This window comes from Salvelinus fontinalis, chromosome 27 (genome assembly GCF_029448725.1).
Source record: "Salvelinus fontinalis isolate EN_2023a chromosome 27, ASM2944872v1, whole genome shotgun sequence".
NCBI lineage: Eukaryota > Metazoa > Chordata > Actinopteri > Salmoniformes > Salmonidae > Salvelinus > Salvelinus fontinalis.
Genome location: NC_074691.1, coordinates 42,423,407 through 42,440,906, shown reverse-complemented (window position 1 = coordinate 42,440,906; position 17,500 = coordinate 42,423,407). Strand labels below are relative to the sequence as shown.

The 17,500-nt window shown below is 45.1% G+C and overlaps 2 protein-coding genes across 3 annotated transcripts in view; both read right to left on the bottom strand.

Moving 5' to 3' along the window:
* sec63 (SEC63 homolog, protein translocation regulator) overlaps positions 1–7,887 on the bottom strand; it is a 51,019-nt gene extending 43,132 nt beyond the window's left edge. For both annotated transcript variants that reach the window (XM_055885803.1, XM_055885806.1), the window contains exons 1-3: positions 7,588–7,887; positions 2,891–2,990; positions 2,408–2,522 (exon numbers count right to left, since the gene is read on the bottom strand). In XM_055885803.1, coding sequence (XP_055741778.1) covers positions 2,408–2,522; positions 2,891–2,990; positions 7,588–7,711 — 339 coding nt within the window. In that variant the 5' untranslated portion in view covers positions 7,712–7,887. The remainder of the gene's footprint in view (positions 1–2,407; positions 2,523–2,890; positions 2,991–7,587) is intronic.
* Positions 7,888–11,276: 3,389 nt separating this feature from the next.
* Positions 11,277–17,500, bottom strand: part of iyd (iodotyrosine deiodinase) — a 26,445-nt gene continuing 20,221 nt past the window's right edge. Inside the window, exons 4-5 of the mRNA XM_055885802.1 lie at positions 17,328–17,484; positions 11,277–11,625 (exon numbers count right to left, since the gene is read on the bottom strand). Of these exons, the coding sequence (XP_055741777.1) occupies positions 11,443–11,625; positions 17,328–17,484 (340 nt within the window). The 3' untranslated portion in view covers positions 11,277–11,442. The remainder of the gene's footprint in view (positions 11,626–17,327; positions 17,485–17,500) is intronic.

The window sequence follows — 17,500 nt, the reverse complement described above, 5'->3', positions numbered from 1 at the left end:
CTGTTTCAGCATGAAAATCCCCCCCCCCCCGTGGACAAAACGAGGTCCATACAGAAATGGTTTGTTGAGATCGGTGTGGAAGAACTTGATTGGCCTGCAAAAAAAAAGTCCTGACCTCAACCCCATCGAACACCTTTGGGATGAATTGGAACGGCGACTGTGAGCCAGGTCTAATCGCCCAACATCAGTTCCCGACCTCACTAATGCTCTTGTGGCTGAATGGAAGCAAGTCCCCGCAGCAATGTCCCAACATCTAGTGGAAAGCGTAGTGTTTCTCTCCAAAACTCTTGAACGTGCCGTCCTTGGCCAGCTCTCCTGCTATCTCTCTCAGAATGACCTTCTTGATCCAAATCAGTCAGGTTTCAAGACTAGTCATTCAACTGAGACTGCTCTTCTCTGTATCACGGAGGCGCTCCGCACTGCTAAAGCTAACTCTCTCTCCTCTGCTCTCATCCTTCTAGACCTATCGGCTGCCTTCGATACTGTGAACCATCAGATCCTCCTCTCCACCCTCTCCGAGTTGGGCATCTCCGGCGCGGCCCACGCTTGGATTGCGTCCTACCTGACAGGTCGCTCCTACCAGGTGGCGTGGCGAGAATCTGTCTCCTCACCACGCGCTCTCACCACTGGTGTCCCCCAGGGCTCTGTTCTAGGCCCTCTCCTATTCTCGCTATACACCAAGTCACTTGGCTCTGTCATAACCTCACATGGTCTCTCCTATCATTGCTATGCAGACGACACACAATTAATCTTCTCCTTTCCCCCTTCTGATAACCAGGTGGCGAATCGCATCTCTGCATGTCTGGCAGACATATCAGTGTGGATGACGGATCACCACCTCAAGCTGAACCTCGGCAAGACGGAGCTGCTCTTCCTCCCGGGGAAGGACTGTCCGTTCCATGATCTCGCCATCACGGTTGACAACTCCATTGTGTCCTCCTCCCAGAGCGCTAAGAACCTTGGCGTGATCCTGGACAACACCCTGTCGTTCTCCACCAACATCAAGGCGGTGGCCCGTTCCTGTAGGTTCATGCTCTACAACATCCGCAGAGTACGACCCTGCCTCACACAGGAAGCGGCGCAGGTCCTAATCCAGGCACTTGTCATCTCCCGTCTGGATTACTGCAACTCGCTGTTGGCTGGGCTCCCTGCCTGTGCCATTAAACCCCTACAACTCATCCAGAACGCCGCAGCCCGTCTGGTGTTCAACCTTCCCAAGTTCTCTCACGTCACCCCGCTCCTCCGCTCTCTCCACTGGCTTCCAGTTGAAGCTCGCATCCGCTACAAGACCATGGTGCTTGCCTACGGAGCTGTGAGGGGAACGGCACCTCAGTACCTTCAGGCTCTGATCAGGCCCTACACCCAAACAAGGGCACTGCGTTCATCCACCTCTGGCCTGCTCGCCTCCCTACCACTGAGGAAGTACAGTTCCCGCTCAGCCCAGTCAAAACTGTTCGCTGCTCTGGCACCCCAATGGTGGAACAAACTCCCTCACGACGCCAGGACAGCGGAGTCAATCGCCACCTTCCGGAGACACCTGAAACCCCACCTCTTCAAGGAATACCTAGGATAGGATAAAGCAATCCTTCTGCCCCCCCCCCCCCCTTAAAAGATCTAGATGCACTATTGTAAAGTGGCTGTTCCACTGGATGTCATAAGGTGAATGCACCAATTTGTAAGTCGCTCTGGATAAGAGCGTCTGCTAAATGACTTAAATGAAAGCCTTCCCAGAAGAGTGGAGGCTGTTATAGCAGCAATGTTCCAACATCTAGTGGAAAGCCTTCCCAGAAGAGTGGAGGCTGTTATAGCAGCAATGTTCCAACATCTAGTGGAAAGCCTTCCCAGAAGAGTGGAGGCTGTTATAGCAGCAATGTTCCAACATCTAGTGGAAAGCCTTCCCAGAAGAGTGGAGGCTGTTATAGCAGCAATGTTCCAACATCTAGTGGAAAGCCTTCCCAGAAGAGTGGAGGCTGTTATAGCAGCAATGTTCCAACATCTAGTGGAAAGCCTTCCCAGAAGAGGGAGGCTGTTATAGCAGCAATGTTCCAACATCTAGTGGAAAGCCTTCCCAGAAGAGTGGAGGCTGTTATAGCAGCAATGTTCCAACATCTAGTGGAAAGCCTTCCCTGAAGAGTGGAGGCTGTTATAGCAGTAATGTTCCAACATCTAGTGGAAAGCCTTCCCAGAAGAGTGGAGGCTGTTATAGCAGCAATGTTCCAACATCTAGTGGAAAGCCTTCCCAGAAGAGTGGAGGCTGTTATAGCAGCAATGTTCCAACATCTTGTGGAAAGCCTTCCCAGAAGAGTGGAGGCTGATATAGCAGCAATGTTCCAACATCTAGTGGAAAGCCTTCCCAGAAGAGTGGAGGCTGTGTCAACATTATTTGGTCAAGTAGTGTGTGTATTACCTGGTCCAGGCCGAGGACTTCATAAGGGTTGTACTCCTGGTACTCTCGGTCCAGCTTGGACACTTTGTAGGCCAGCAGCAGAAATACAGCCCAGCCAAACAATAGGCCTGCTTTCCTATACACACAAACAACAGGTTATCACACACACACAGAGAGAGTCAGAGAGAGAGAGACACAGAAAGAGAGAGAGAGCAAGAGAGCGAGACACACACAGAGAGAGAGAGAGAGAAAGAGAGACACAGAGAGAGAGAAAGACAGAGAAAGAGCGACACACAGAGCGAGCGACACACAGAGCGAGAGAGCGAGCGACACACAGAGCGAGAGAGCGAGCGACACACAGAGCAAGACACACACAGAAAGAGAGAGAGCGCGAGAGACAGAGAGAGAGAGCGAGAAAAGCGAGAGAGACACACACAGAGAGCGAGAGAAACACAGAAAGAAAGAGAGACAACTAGTTTCTGGTTCATTAGAGAAGTGACTCACTTTAGTGTGGGTATGATGCTCTGCTGTGACTTCATCAAGCGGAGACGGTACCACAGACACCGTCCATGGACCTTCCGAAGGCTCTTCAGACGCAGCTGTTCTGGGGTCACACACACGTTAGACAGGGAGTCACACACATGTGGATGTGTGTTCATAGAAGTGTTTAGAGTAAAATAACCACCCCCCCTCCCCCAGAGAAAGCCAACAGCCTCCCCCCTCCCCCAGAGAAAGCCGACAACCACCCCTCCCCCATTTCTGACTGAAAAGTTCATTTAACAAAATCCCTCATTTGTTTAGGAAAAAACATTCCCTGTTCCCTCAACGCTTGCTCTCTTTACGTGACACACGTATGCGTCGCATGCACGTGACCAATAGGGTCCGACCTATAACACATTCACGTCAATAAATTGGTTATAAACAAACTCCGAAAAACACGTGAGAACTAAATGGACGTAGATGATGTGACAAATAAACTCGAACCGGGAATCTTTGGTTTCTCACGCGAGGTAAAGGGTAAAGCAGATGTGTGGGAAAAAAAATTGGACTAGGTGACTAATATTTTTTTTTAAATATATATATTAAAAAATGATTTAACCTTTAAGTCAGTTAAGAACAAATTGTTATTGACAAAGACGTCCTATCTAATATACTGGAGATGAAGGAGGAAGTGACGTGTGCACATTGTATGTAAACAGATGCTGTTAGATTACGCTATCACTATCGGACTGTTTGGCACAGCGTAAACACTAAATAAATGGAAAGCGTACCAGAGTGTGTTGTAACAGGTACATTTTTTTATTTTGTTGTAAAGACTTTATAACAGCCAAGACTAATAAATAAATAAAAAGTCGGATTTGTTTATGAAATTGATGAAACGGAACCGTTTGTTATTGTATACGATAATTATTCAACGGGTCGCTTTGTTATTTTATAACTAAAATGCTTGACTGCATTTCAAATCATGAATGACTCATATGCCGTGTGATTACATGAACAAATAAGTGGATTGATACAGTAGTTTATATTACACTAAGTATTGCAATATAGTCCTAAGTAAGTTACGGTATAAAGACTAACCAGAATGCACTGTTAGGCCTACAACTCAGTGGTGCTTAGACAAGGCTGCTATACTAAACCTACTAAAGATAATGACAATACTTTAAATTATCATAATAATAACAAGATGGAGATTAAGAAAAAGGATGGTTATTATTAATATAATATTTTGGAACAATTTAAACACTACATAAATTACAAGTAAAAAATTACAAGTTCTAATAAAACTTTTAGAACAGTATAGTAAATATTTTTTTTAAATTAGGAATGCACGATATATCGGTGAACATATTGGAATCGGACGATTTAGCAAAAAATGCCAAAATTTAGTTTAATGACCCGATGTCTAGTTTAGTTTAACGGCGATGTCAAAACTACCATGTATACCTACATAACGTAGGAACCTGATGTAATGACGCCATGTAAAATCTCACGCTACACGTGCAACACAGCATTCCCAAACTAGCCCACAACGTCTTCTGCGTGGATCGAGCGGTCAACAAGTCGAGCAGTCATTTGACTTAGTAAGAACATTTCAGCAAGACAACTCAAAGGTGAAATTCATTAACGCCAAGATAATGGAATTCATTACCCTTGACAATCAACCGTTCTCTGTCGTGGGTGATGTTGGCTTTAATCGACTGGTCGAGCACCGGTACACACTAACGTTACCAAGTGAGCTATTTTTCAGATGTTGCCCTACCGGAGTTACGCGGTAATAGCGTCACTGCTATTAGCTTCACCACATACTATGGAACACCGTTTGGGTCTTTGCGTGTCAAGAAAGATCCAGTAACACTGTCAAAACGGTACAAAAGAAGTCTGCAAACAAGCGAACACCGGCCACGAACGATGTGTTTACAATATCACGATATCGGCCAAAAATGTCATATCACTATTAAAAAAAGCAAAATTTGTTAAATTGTTTATCCGACATTTTGTTGTTGCGTAAGGCTTGGAGCTCATGGAATTATTAGGCTATTAAACAAACACTCAAACAGGCAACAGGATCTGTCTTATTTCTGTAGATATATATGGATGGTTTATAGAACCAGGCACATTTAACAGTTAAGCTATTGATTATAAACCTAATTAAAGTTGGGAGTTTCTTCTCGCCTGACAATTAAGGCAACAGCTGTTTTCTCATCTCCTAACTCTGCTGCTGCTTCCGCCACATTGTTCTCAACACCAATATACTGGTTAACTCTGCTATTATGCACATAGCAACACGGTCTGGGAAAAGGTACCAATTCAACAGTGGGACTGATGTTTCAGAACTGTAGACAGCGAACACAGGAGAAAAAGCATTTGTTATAAAAGTATATATTATTATATATTTTTTTTATTAGTGTTGCACCATTGTCCTTAATCATATACAATATCAGTAGCACATGTCTTAGTGGCGGCCTGTGCCGTCCCCACGGCCTCCACAATGGATCAGTCCACTCAGGAGCAGTAGCACATGTCTTAGTGATGGACTGTTCCATCCCCACGGCCTCCACAATGGATCAGTCCACTCAGGAGCAGTAGCACATGTCTTAGTGGCGGCCTGTGCCGTCCCCACGGCCTCCACAATGGATCAGTCCACTCAGGAGCAGTAGCATATGTCTTAGTGGCGGCCTGTGCCATCCCCACGGCCTCCACAATGGATCAGTCCACTCAGGAGACCAAGCTTTGTGTCTTGTACACCATCTTTTCTTTTTTTACTAAAGAAATCCCGATCGACCAACAACCTATCGACCAGTCAACTAAATGGGGTCAGCCCTACACGCTTCTATATAAAATCCAGCAATATGGTTTATTTTGGGAGCTTAACTACTGTACTATATTGGCCACCTAGCAAGGACATAGCCAGAAATTCATTAGTGGGAGGGCCTGCAGAGATTTGGATGGGCCAACATTTGTAATAATAGTATTAATAATAATAAATTATTTGTTTTGCTCAATCTGATTGGGTGGGCCTGGCAGGACCTGGCTCCCCAGTTGGTGGGCCTGTGTCCACCTAGGCCTATGCCCCTGCTGCCTAGGCTAGTCTGCTAGTAGTAGACTTTTCAACAACATGTGGATGTCTTCTTTGCAAAAACATACAGGTCATCTAGCTAGATGTACATGGAGTCTCAGTCTGTATGTTGCACTGGTATTTTCAATTCTGACATTAGGTGTAGCCATCGATTCATATAATCTGATACGATTTCCACGTTGTCAAATGGATACAGGGGGGGGATACACTGTTTCCTGGGTGGCAGACTAAATTCACCGGAGAAGGAAGTTCATAATGAACGTCACCAATCGCGTGGAGCTGAGACCAGGCTTTGTGGAATCTAGGTCCAACTACATCGCCCAAGGTCATTACTTCATTTTCTTTAAATTATGAAACGCACACCTTATACCCATGTTTGTCCCCTGTAGTTGAATGCAATTCTTTGTTTTCTAAAAACCCATACTTTTTTAAATAAACGTTATTCAAATACCACCACCGACTGTTTCCTCATTGCTGTTGCTCTAAGATGCCAACTCGGCGCTAATGTGCATATGCCAATTGAATCTCAACAAGAAAACATTTGGGGGTACTATTTGATTACCGGTTATTGAAAAAAGTATTAATTTCAGCAGACAAAGAATGGCAAGCAACTACAGAGGACAAACATAGGTACAAGGTGGACGTTTCATATTTTATGTATTGACCTTAGTAGGAGCAAGACTCCACAAAGCCCGGTCTCGGATCCACACCGTTGATGAAATACATCAGAAACTTCATTCACCGTGAAGTGAAGTTGAGTCCGCTAACGTTACTTCACGGGTAACGTTAGCATAACATACAGCTGTGACGATATAGCTACAATACTAGGGTAAACGTGTTTATTTACCCCCCCTGTATGAATTCAACCTCACAGCCATATCAAAAACCTTCCAATGCTTTACTTAGTTATCAACCAAGTGACTAAATAAATACAAGTTAGTTAGCTGGTTAGCTAGCACCACCCACGAACGTTGGCTAACGTCAACAGCAGCATACGTAACGAACGTCGCAAAGAGTATTTTGCAAGACCACGTAAAATTCAGAGTAACCCGTTAACTAGCTAGCTAAAGTTAGCTAGACGGGACCATTTGTTATATAGCAAACTGACGCAGCTAGCTGGCTAAGTCACCAGCCAAACTTTAAGCTGAACGAGAAATACTAGCTAGTTATGTGTTATTGGCACTGATGTTATCAGACTGATACAGTATCAAATAAAAAATAAAAAGTTAGCTAGCTCGTAGCTAGCTTCTTAGTTATGTAAACACGAACGCAGCGAGATTGGGCATGACGCTTCATAGCACCCCTAACAATGCAGAGTTGGTAACGTCAGTTAACTACTTGTTGTTCTGTGTATTTCAGCCAGCCAGCTAGTTACATTTAAGTCATTTAGCAGTTAACGTTAGGTAACTACAACATGCGAATGTAGCTAGCTAGCAACAGAGTTGGCTGGCAAGAAAAACTCTGTAGCTAGTGGTGGTCCGTCTCAGAACTGGCTAATCGAATTTGTTAGTTAGCAGGCTAGCTAACTTCACCCATCACACACACAGCATACTTAGCCAACTAACCAACTTTAGCATGCTAGCTAGGCGATGCTATCTTGTCGTATACATCGGGGCCTTACCCGCATTCTGATCTCGGGGCCAGAGGTAATATGTGGCTGGGATGACGATGAGTCCAACGAAGGACGTTAGGAAGTAGAAAAATGTGTTGCCGCTGTCATCGTACTGAAACTGTTGCCCGGCCATTTCGTCGCGGGGCGTCTAGGGTCCCCCTTCTTCTCCACCGCTATGCCTTCCCAATCAAGCCCAGTATGTATGACTTGACACACACCACTGATCAGGCACCAGCTAACATAGGGCCAAAACAGCGCGATGCTGCGAGAGATCGGGTACGTGGTTTACGCCTGCGCAGTGGGTTAGTTTCTGCTTCCGTTCTTCTTCTTCTTCGTCTGTGTAACCGGAAACTTGTCCCTATTGTTATGTTTCCACCTAGTGGTTAGTATTGGATATTACTTACAGCCTTGGAACTGTACTTGGCTACTAAGCTAGATGGGATACAGCTTTTGTCAAAAGTTTAAGTCAAAAGTAGATTTTTTTTTGTAAATTTTCCCTAACCCCTTTCCTAACCTGTTGCGTAACTTCTAAACCTGCTACGAAAAGTCCCTTTTGACAAAAGCTGTATACCTTCTAGAAAAAAAAACGTGTTTCTCTTACGTCTGCTACGTTAGGTTCGCGCTGTACTGAAACGCACTTTATAATAGGCAATACTGTCTATAATAAACCCATCAAATCTAATGACTTAGATCAAATGTAAAATCAGGAACAATATATATATATATATATCTATATATATATATCTATATATATATATATATGTTTATTTTCAGACGTTTTAAATGGTTCTCATACGTTGTCTTCTAATTCAAATGATCATGTTCATCAAAGTGACCAATTTAATATTCAGGCATTCAAGAATTAGAAACGTCATTGTATTACAATATGAAATGAGATGCTCTTTACAATTTTACTTTGATAATCTTTCAAATTGATTCGGGTTTAAGTTGAGTTTACTACTTCTAAAAGCATTGGATTTGTGGAGGCATAGGGTAGACCTGTGGTTCTCAACCCAGGGTACTAGTGGGGTATTAGGGGGTAACTTGGCCTATCCACAGGGGGTACAAAATGTAGTTATAATATATGCATGAACTGTTTCGGATGGGAAGAATGCGGACGTCTTAAGATATTTAAGGCCATAGGCTTACTGGCATTTTTATTTTCATTTAACCTTTATTTAACTAGGCAAGTCCGTTAAGAACAAATTATTATTTAAAATGATGGCCTACCAGAAGGCCCTTGGCGGGGGCTGGTTATTAAAAGTAGATAAAATATAAATATAGGACAAAACACACATCACGACAAGAGAGACAACACAACACTTCATAAAGAGAGACCTAAAGACCACAACATAGCAAGGCAGCAACACATGATAACACAGCATGGTAGAAACACAACATGGTAGCAGCACAAAACATGGTACAAACATTATTGGGCACAGACAACAGCACAAAGGGCAAGAAGGTAGAGACAACAATACAGCCACTACTGTCAGTAAGAGTGTCCATGATTGAGATTGAGATAAAACTGTCCAGTTTGAGTGTTTGTTGCAGCTCGTTCCAGTCGCTAGCTGCAGCGAACTGAAAAGAGGAGCGACCCAGGGATGTGTGTGCTTTGGGGACCTTTAACAGAATGTGTCTGGCAGAATGGAACGGCCTTAAGTGTACATGAGAAAGTACTTCAGGGGTACTTCGGGCAGAGCCCAATGTAGTTGGTGGTACAGTAACCAAAAAAGGTTTGGAACCACTGGGTTACATTCAAGAGGAAGTTTCCACCATATTTCTTATACCAGTCATTTAGTTTCAAATCAGTGAAGGGAAGTGAACAAGTGCTCACTATGGGAGGAAGCGTGGCCAATGATTGGGATGTAACCAATGTTATTTCCCTCTACGTATAATGGGAGAACCTCCTCTCCTCCATCCTCTCCTCCATCCTCTCCTCGCATCCTCTTCTCTCCTCCTCTCCTCTCCTCCCTCCTCTGTCCTCTCCTCCGTCCTCTCCTTTCCTCCGTCCTCTCCTCCTCGTCCTCTCCTCCCTCATCTCCTCTGTCCTCTCTTCCTCCTTCTCCTCTCCTCTCCTCCCTCCTCTATTCTGTCCTCTCCTCCGTCCTCTCCTCCCTCCTCTCCTCCGTTCTCTCCTCGACTCCTCTCCTCCCTCCTCTCCTCTGTTCTCTCCTCGCATCCTCTCCTCCATCCTCTCCTCGCCCCCTCTCCTCCCTCCTCTCCTCCATCCTCTCCTCCCTCCTCTCCTCTGTTCTCTCCTCCCTCCTCTCCTCCTTCCTCTCCTCTGTTCTCTCCTCACATCCTCTCCTCCATCCTCTCCTCTCCCCCTCTCCTCCCTCCTTTCCTCGCCTCCTCTCCTCCGTCCTCTCCTCGACTGCTTATGGATAAGGATGAAATGGTAATTGAGGAGAGGCGGCGAGGAGAAGGAAAGTAGACGGAAATGCTATTGCGAGAAATGAGATGTTTCTTCTCCACTCCACACAGGCAAATGGCTTTGAGGAATCCCAAAATATATGTGTAGCGTGATCAAAACAAATGTATAGTCGTGAACAGTGCTTGATTTGGGAGGAGCTCACCAGAACAGAGTACCTTCACGTCAAATATTCTACTGAGTTCCTGAACCTCTTATAGAATATGAGCTCAAAAAATATTGTGGAGTACCCCCAATGGGCAATTTTTTTTGTGAACATTTTGAATGAAAGACCAAGAGGATAAACAGCAAATAAATAAAAAATTCACAGCCCGTTTTGCTCATATTTACCAAGGGTGCCAATATTAGTGGAGGACACTGTAGAGGTGTAATCTAAACCCGTAGAGGTGTAATCTAAACCCGTAGAGGTGTAATCTAAACCCGTAGAGGTGTAATCTAAACCCGTAGAGGTGTAATCTAAACCCGTAGAGGTGTAATCTAAACCCGTAGAGGTGTAATCTAAACCCGTAGAGGTGTAATCTAAACCCGTAGAGGTGTAATCTAAACCCGTAGAGGTGTAATCTAAACCCGTTCGTTTTTAATCTGACGGTATCCAGGGCTGCGTTCAGTACATTTATATGTTCTAGAACGTTCAATTGAACCGAAAAGATGCTGCACTGAAAAAACAGTTGAAAAACGGGGAGGGGTTTTGTGTTGGAACGCTGTCAGCATGGCCACTGTTCTTTAAATACGTCACTCATTGCGTCAAGCCACACCCACCAAATGTACCTCAAAGTCTGTTCAAAGAACATACAAGAACGTTTTGGAGAAATGTATCGTTCCGCAACGTAGCAAATTTTAATGCGAACTGAATGCACCTCTGCTATTGACATGCATGTTGAATTAGAACGTGACAACAGTAATTACTGAGGCAGTCTACACAGCACAGGTGAGTGCAAGTAGGCCTAGACAGAGCACTGGTTGGGTGGCTGCAGCCTTGTTCCACCCCTTTATGTTAATTTATTAATATATGCAAACACACCCCATGTGTTTATGCAAATGAGGTCATACAATTTTCTTTATTTTAACACAAAAAAAGTTTCAAACAAATACCTGATACCATTAGAAAATGCATTCTAAGAAGAAGAAAAAAGTGAAATTTAACAATAAATTGAATACCTGAATTTCCAACAAAATCCCTGAATATTATTTGTCCGTGCCAGTAAAACGTTTTATGTGTGCTATAATTCAGTTGATATCTGATCGATTATAAAAATTCAAAAAGTTTGGAGTATCTTCATTTATTGTTCAATTGTTGCATTTTATTAGAATAGTAAACATTTTGATGACTGTTGCTACTTTACAAATCATTGCAGATGACTGGGAAGAGACGAGGACAGAAGGTACCCTTACATCTAGGATGTCACTCGACCGGGCCCTTAGTGATGATGTCACAGGTGCACCACGATGTCGTCGAGTGGCTTGCGGGTGAGGTCGGGCACGGTGGCGTCGGGGGCGGGGTAACCGACAGGAAGAAGCATCAGCAGCTTCTCATTGGCTGGCCGACCGAGGAGCAGCCTGAGCTGGGGGCCGCAGTTGAGGGGCGTCGTCGTCACCGTCACCAGACCTGCATTCTGACAGGGGATTGGACAGACTGCATGTCAGTCAAACACAGAGAGACAAGGGTTTGGTCAGAATATCAAACAGAATATCCAGAGGTTTATTAAGGGTTTTGAAATGCTCTTATGGTAGGCTAGAGCTGACACCATTCCCCGTTCTATCTGACAGACAATCATTTCTGTTCTACGCAATATATTTCTACGTCAACGTTCTGTAATGTAACATCCTTCTGTCTTTGTTTGACATTTTATTTCAAATCAAATATTTAGATGTTATTGTGGGTGTAGCTAAATGCTTGTGTTCCTAGCTCCAACAGTGCAGTGATATCTAACAATTCACAACATTACACACAAATCTAAAATAATGGAATTAAGAAATATATAAATATTAGGATGAGTAATGTCTGAGTGGCATTGACTGTCGTAGTCCATAGTATATAAAAAAAATATATATATACAGTGGGGCAAAAAAGTATTTAGTCAGCCACCAATTGTGCAAGTTCTCCCACTTAAAAAGATGAGAGAGGCTTGTAATTTTCATCATAGGTACACTTCAACTATGACAGACAAAATGAGAAAAAAAAATCCAGAAAATCACATTGTAGGATTTTTAATGAATTTATTTGCAAATTATGGTGGAAAATAAGAATTTGGTCAATAACAAAAGTTTATCTCAATACTTTGTTATATACCCTTTGTTGGCAATGACAGAGGTCAAACGTTTTCTGTAATTCTTCACAAGGTTTTCACACACTGTTGCTGGCATTTTGGCCCATTCCTCCATGCAGATCTCCTCTAGAGCAGTGATGTTTTGGGGCTGTTGCTGGGCAACACGGACTTTCAACTCCCTCCAAAGATTTTCTATGGAGTTGAGATCTGGAGACTGGCTAGGCCACTCCAGGACCTTGAAATGCTTCTTACGAAGCCACTCCTTCGTTGCCCGGGCGGTGTGTTTGGGATCATTGTCATGCTGAAAGACCCAGCCAGAAATACCTTATTTACATAAGTATTCAGACCCTTTACTATGAGACTTGAAATTGAGCTCAGGTACATTCTGTTTCCATTGATCATCCTTGAGATGTTTCTACAACTTGATTGGAGTCCATCTGTGGTAAATTCAATTGATTGGACATGTTTTGGAAAGACACACACCTGTCTATATAAGGTCCCACAGTTGACAGTGCATGTCAGAGCAAAAACCAAGCCATGAGGTTGAAGGAATTGTACGTAGAGCTCCGAGACAGGATTGTGTCGAGCATTGAAGGTCCCTAAGAACACATTGTCCTCCATCATTCTTAAATGGAAGAAGTTTGGAACCACCATGACTCTTCCTAGAGTTTGCCGTCCAGCCAAACTGAGCAATCGATGGTCCCTCTGACAAAGCTCTAAGTTCCTCTGTGGAGATGGGAGAACCTTCCAGAAAGACAACCATCTATGCAGCACTCCACCAATCAGGCCTTTATGGTAGAGGGGTCAGACAGAAGCCCCTCTTCAGTAAAAGGCACATGACAGCCCGCTTGGAGTTTGTCAAAAGGCACCTAAAGGACTCTGACCATGAGAAACAAGATTCTCTAGTCTGATGAAACCAAGATCGAACTCTTTGGCCTGAATGCCAAGTGTCACATCTGGAGGAAACCTGGCACCATCCCTACGGTGAAGCATGGTGGTGGCAGCATCATGTTGTGGGGATGTTTTTCAGTGGCAGGAACTGGGAGACTAGTCAGGATCGAGGCAAAGATTAACAGAGCAAAGTACAGAGAGATCCTTGATAAAAACCTGCTCAAGAGCGCTCAGAACCTCAGACTGGGGCGAAGGTTCACCTTCCAACAGGACAACGACCCTAAGCACACAGCCAAGACAACGCAGGAGAGGCTTCGGGACAAGTCTCTGAATGTCCTTGAGTGGCCCAGCCAGAGCCCGGACTTGAACCCAATCTAACATCTCTGGAGAGACCTGAAAATAGCTGTGCAGCAACACTCCCCATCCAACCTGACAGAGCTTGAGAGGATCTGCATAGAAGAATGGGAGAAACTCCCCAAATACAGGTCTGCCAAGCTTGTAGCTTCATACCCAACTTGAGGCTGTAATAGATGCCAAAGGTGCTTCAACAAAGTACTGAGTAAAGGGTCTATACTTATGTAAATTTGATATTTCAAAAATATTTTGTATAAATTAGCAAACATTTTTAAAAACCTGTTTTTGCTTAGTCATTATGGGGTATTGTGTGTAGATTGATGAGGGGGAAAACAATTGAATCCATTTTAGAATAAGGCTGTAACGTAACAAAATGTAGAAAAAGTCAAGGGGTCTGAATACTTTCCGAAGGCTCTGTATATGTGATGGGATGTATTGACATTATAGACGGGATGTGGATGGAATATATCTACAGAATACATAGAATAGAATAGTAGATGTACAGCAATAGTTGAATAGACTGGACTTGACTAGAATACATTATATACAGTACATATGAAATGAGTAAAACAGTGTGTATACATTATTAAAGTGACCAGTGATTCCATGTCTATGTATAAAGGGCAGCAGCCTCTAAGGTGCAGGGTTGAGTAACCGGGTGGTAGCCGGCTATTGACAGTGACTGAGTTCAGGGCAAGGTACTGGGGGGAGGCACGCTAGGGATGGCTATTTAACAGTCTGATGGCCTTGAGATAGAAGCTGTTTTTCAGTCTCTCTGTCCCAGCTTTGATGCACCTGTACTGAGCTCACCTTCTGGATGATAGCGGGGTGATCAGGCAGTGGCTCGGGTGGTTGTTGTCCTTGATGATCTTTATGTCCTTCCCGTGACATTGGGTGGTGTAGGTGTCCTGGAGGGCAGGTAGTTTGTCCCCGGTGATGCATTGGGCAGACCGCACCACCCTCTGGAAAGCCCTGTGGTTGCAGGTGGTGCAGTTGCCGTACCAGGCGGTGATACAGCCAGACAGGATGCTCTCAATGGTGCAAACTGTAGAACTCGTCATTGTTGGTAATCAGGCCTACCACTGTCGTGTTGTCTGAAAACTTGGTGATTGAGTTGGGCGCGTGCATGGCCACGCAGTCGTGGGTGAACAGGGAGTACAAGAGGGGGCTGAGCACCCAAACTTGTGGGGCCCCCTGTGTTGAGGATCAGCCTAGTGGAGGTGTTGTTTCCTACCTTCACCACCTGGGGGCGGCCCATCAGGAAGTCCAGGACCCAGATGCACAGGGCAGAGTTCAGACCCAGGGCCCCAAGCTTAATGATGAGCTTGGAGGGTACCATGGTGTTGAATGCAATGAACAGCATTCTTACATAGGTATTCCTCCAGATGGAATAAGGCAGTGTGCAGTGCGATGGCGATTGCATCGTCTGTGGATCTATTGGGGCGGAAGTTGGGTTGAAGTGGGTCTAGGGTGGCAGGTAAGGTGAAGGTGATATGATCCTTGACTAGTCTCTCAAAGCACTTCATGATGACAGAAGTGAGAGCTACAGGGCTATAGTCATTTACCTTTGCTTTCTTGGGTACAGGAACAACGGTGGACATCTTGAAGCAAGTGGGGACAACAGACTGGGATAGGGAGAGATTGAATATGTCCGTAAACACACCAGCCAGCTGGTCTGCGCATGCTCTGAGGACGCGGCTTGCGAGGATTGCGAGGATTAGCCTTGCGAGGATTAACACGTTAAAATGTTTTACTCACGTCGAACACGGAGAAGGAGAGCCCACAGTCCTTGGTAGAGGGCCACGTCGGTAGCACTGGGTTATCCTCAAAGCAGGTGAAGAAGGTGTTTAGCTTGTCTGGGAGCAAGTCGTCAGTGTCCGCGACGTGGCTGGTTTTCCCTTTGTAATTTGTGATTGTCTGGAGTCCCTGCCACATATGTCTCATGTCTGAGCAGTTGAATTGCGACTCCACTTTGTCTCTGTACTGATGTTTTACCTGTTTGATTGACTTACGGAGGACATAACTGGACTGTTTGTGTTTAACCATATTCCCAGTGACCTTGTCGTGGTTCGCGCTTTCACGGTTTTTGGTTTGGGTAGGTTTTAATAGTCATAGTGGGAACAACATCCCCTATACACTTCTTGATGAACTCAGTCACCGTGTCCGTGTATGCGTCAATGTTATTCTCAGAGGCAACACCGGGAACATATCACAGTCCGCGTGATCTAAACAATCTTGAAGCATGGATTCCGATTTGTCAGACCAGTAATGAATAGACCTTAGCATGGGTACTTCCTGTTTGAGTTTCTGCCTTTAGGAAGGGAAGAGCAGAAGGGAGGTGTGATCTGATTTGCCGAAGGGAGGGCGGGGGAGGTCCTTGTAGCCATCCCGAAAGGGAGAGTGACAATGGTCGAGAGTTTTTGAAGCACGAGTACAACAGGCAATGTGTGCATAGAACTTCGGTTTTTTCCTCCCGAAATGTTTTTGTTTAAAATCCCCAGCTACAATAAATACGGCCTCAGGATATGTGGTTTCCTGTTAGCACAAAGTCCAGTGTAGTTCCTTGAAGGCCGTCGTGGTATCGGCTTGAGGGGGAATGTACACGGTTGTGACTATAACCGAAGAGAATTCTCTTTGGAGGTAATATGTTTGTGAAGTATTCTAGGTCAGGTGAACAAAAGAACTTGAGTTCCTGTATGTTATCACAATCACACCATGAGTAGTTAATCATGAAACATACACCTCCACCTTTCTTCTCCCCGGAGAGGTCTTTATTCCTGTCTGCGCGATGTACTGAGAACCCAGCTGGCTGTATGGATCGGGACAGTATTTCCGGAGAGAGACATGATTCCGTGAAACAGAGTATGTTACAGTCCCTGATGTCTCTTTGGAATGAGATCCTCGCCCTGAGCTCATCTACTTTATTGTCCAGGGACTGAACATTAGCGAGTAATATAGTCGGAAGCGATGGATGGTGTGCACGCCTCCTGAGTCGGACTAGAAGTCCACTCTGAATACCTCTTCTCCGCCGGCGGCGTCTTGGAGCAGCCTCTGGAATAAGTTCAGTTGCCTTGGGGGTACGAACAAAGGATCTCATTCGGGAAAGTTGTATTTTATAACACAAAAAACATTCCAGACTAATAATATAAGAAATAACACAAAACAAAAAAAATATTGCAAAGTTGCTTAGGAGGTAGAGGCAGAGCTCCAGTGTCTGTCGGCGCCATCTTCAGATAGAATAGAGAATCATATCAGTACGCCCCAGAGGTCCACGTCCCTGAGTACGCTCCAGAGGTCCACGTCCCTGAGTACGCACCAGAGGTCCACGTCCCTGATTACGCCCCAGAGGTCCATGTCCCTGAGTACGCCCCAGAGGTCCACGTCCCTGAGTACGCCCCAGAGGTCCACGTCCCTGAGTACGCCCCAGAGGTCCACGTCCCTGAGTACGCCCCAGGGGTCCACGTCCCTGAAAACGCACCAGAGGTCCACGTCCCTGAGTACGCCCCAGAAGTCCACGTCCCTGAGTACGCCCCAGAGGTCCACGTCCCTGAGTACGCCCCAGAGGTCCACGTCCCTGAATACGCCCCAGAGGTCCACGTCCCTGAATACGCCCCAGAGGTCCACGTCCCTGAATACGCCCCAGAGGTCCACGGGGGTTGTGACTTGGTGAATGATCTGAATGAGTGTGCGTGTGGTTGTCTCACCTAGTGATTATAAGATGAATGCACTAGCTGTAAGTTCCTCTGGATAAGAGCGTCTCCTAAATGACTCAAATCTAAATGACCGTGTGTGAATGATCTGACCTGCAGCGCGGCCAATAGCAGGCCACAGGAGATGGACACACTGATCTCATTGTAGTAATGAGTCCTCTTCTGTCCTCCAGCTACAATGCCATATGTCTGTTTAAATATCAACACGAGGTAGGGAGCCACATCAAGATACTGCTTCACCCAGTTAGTCCTGGGATAGAGGGAGA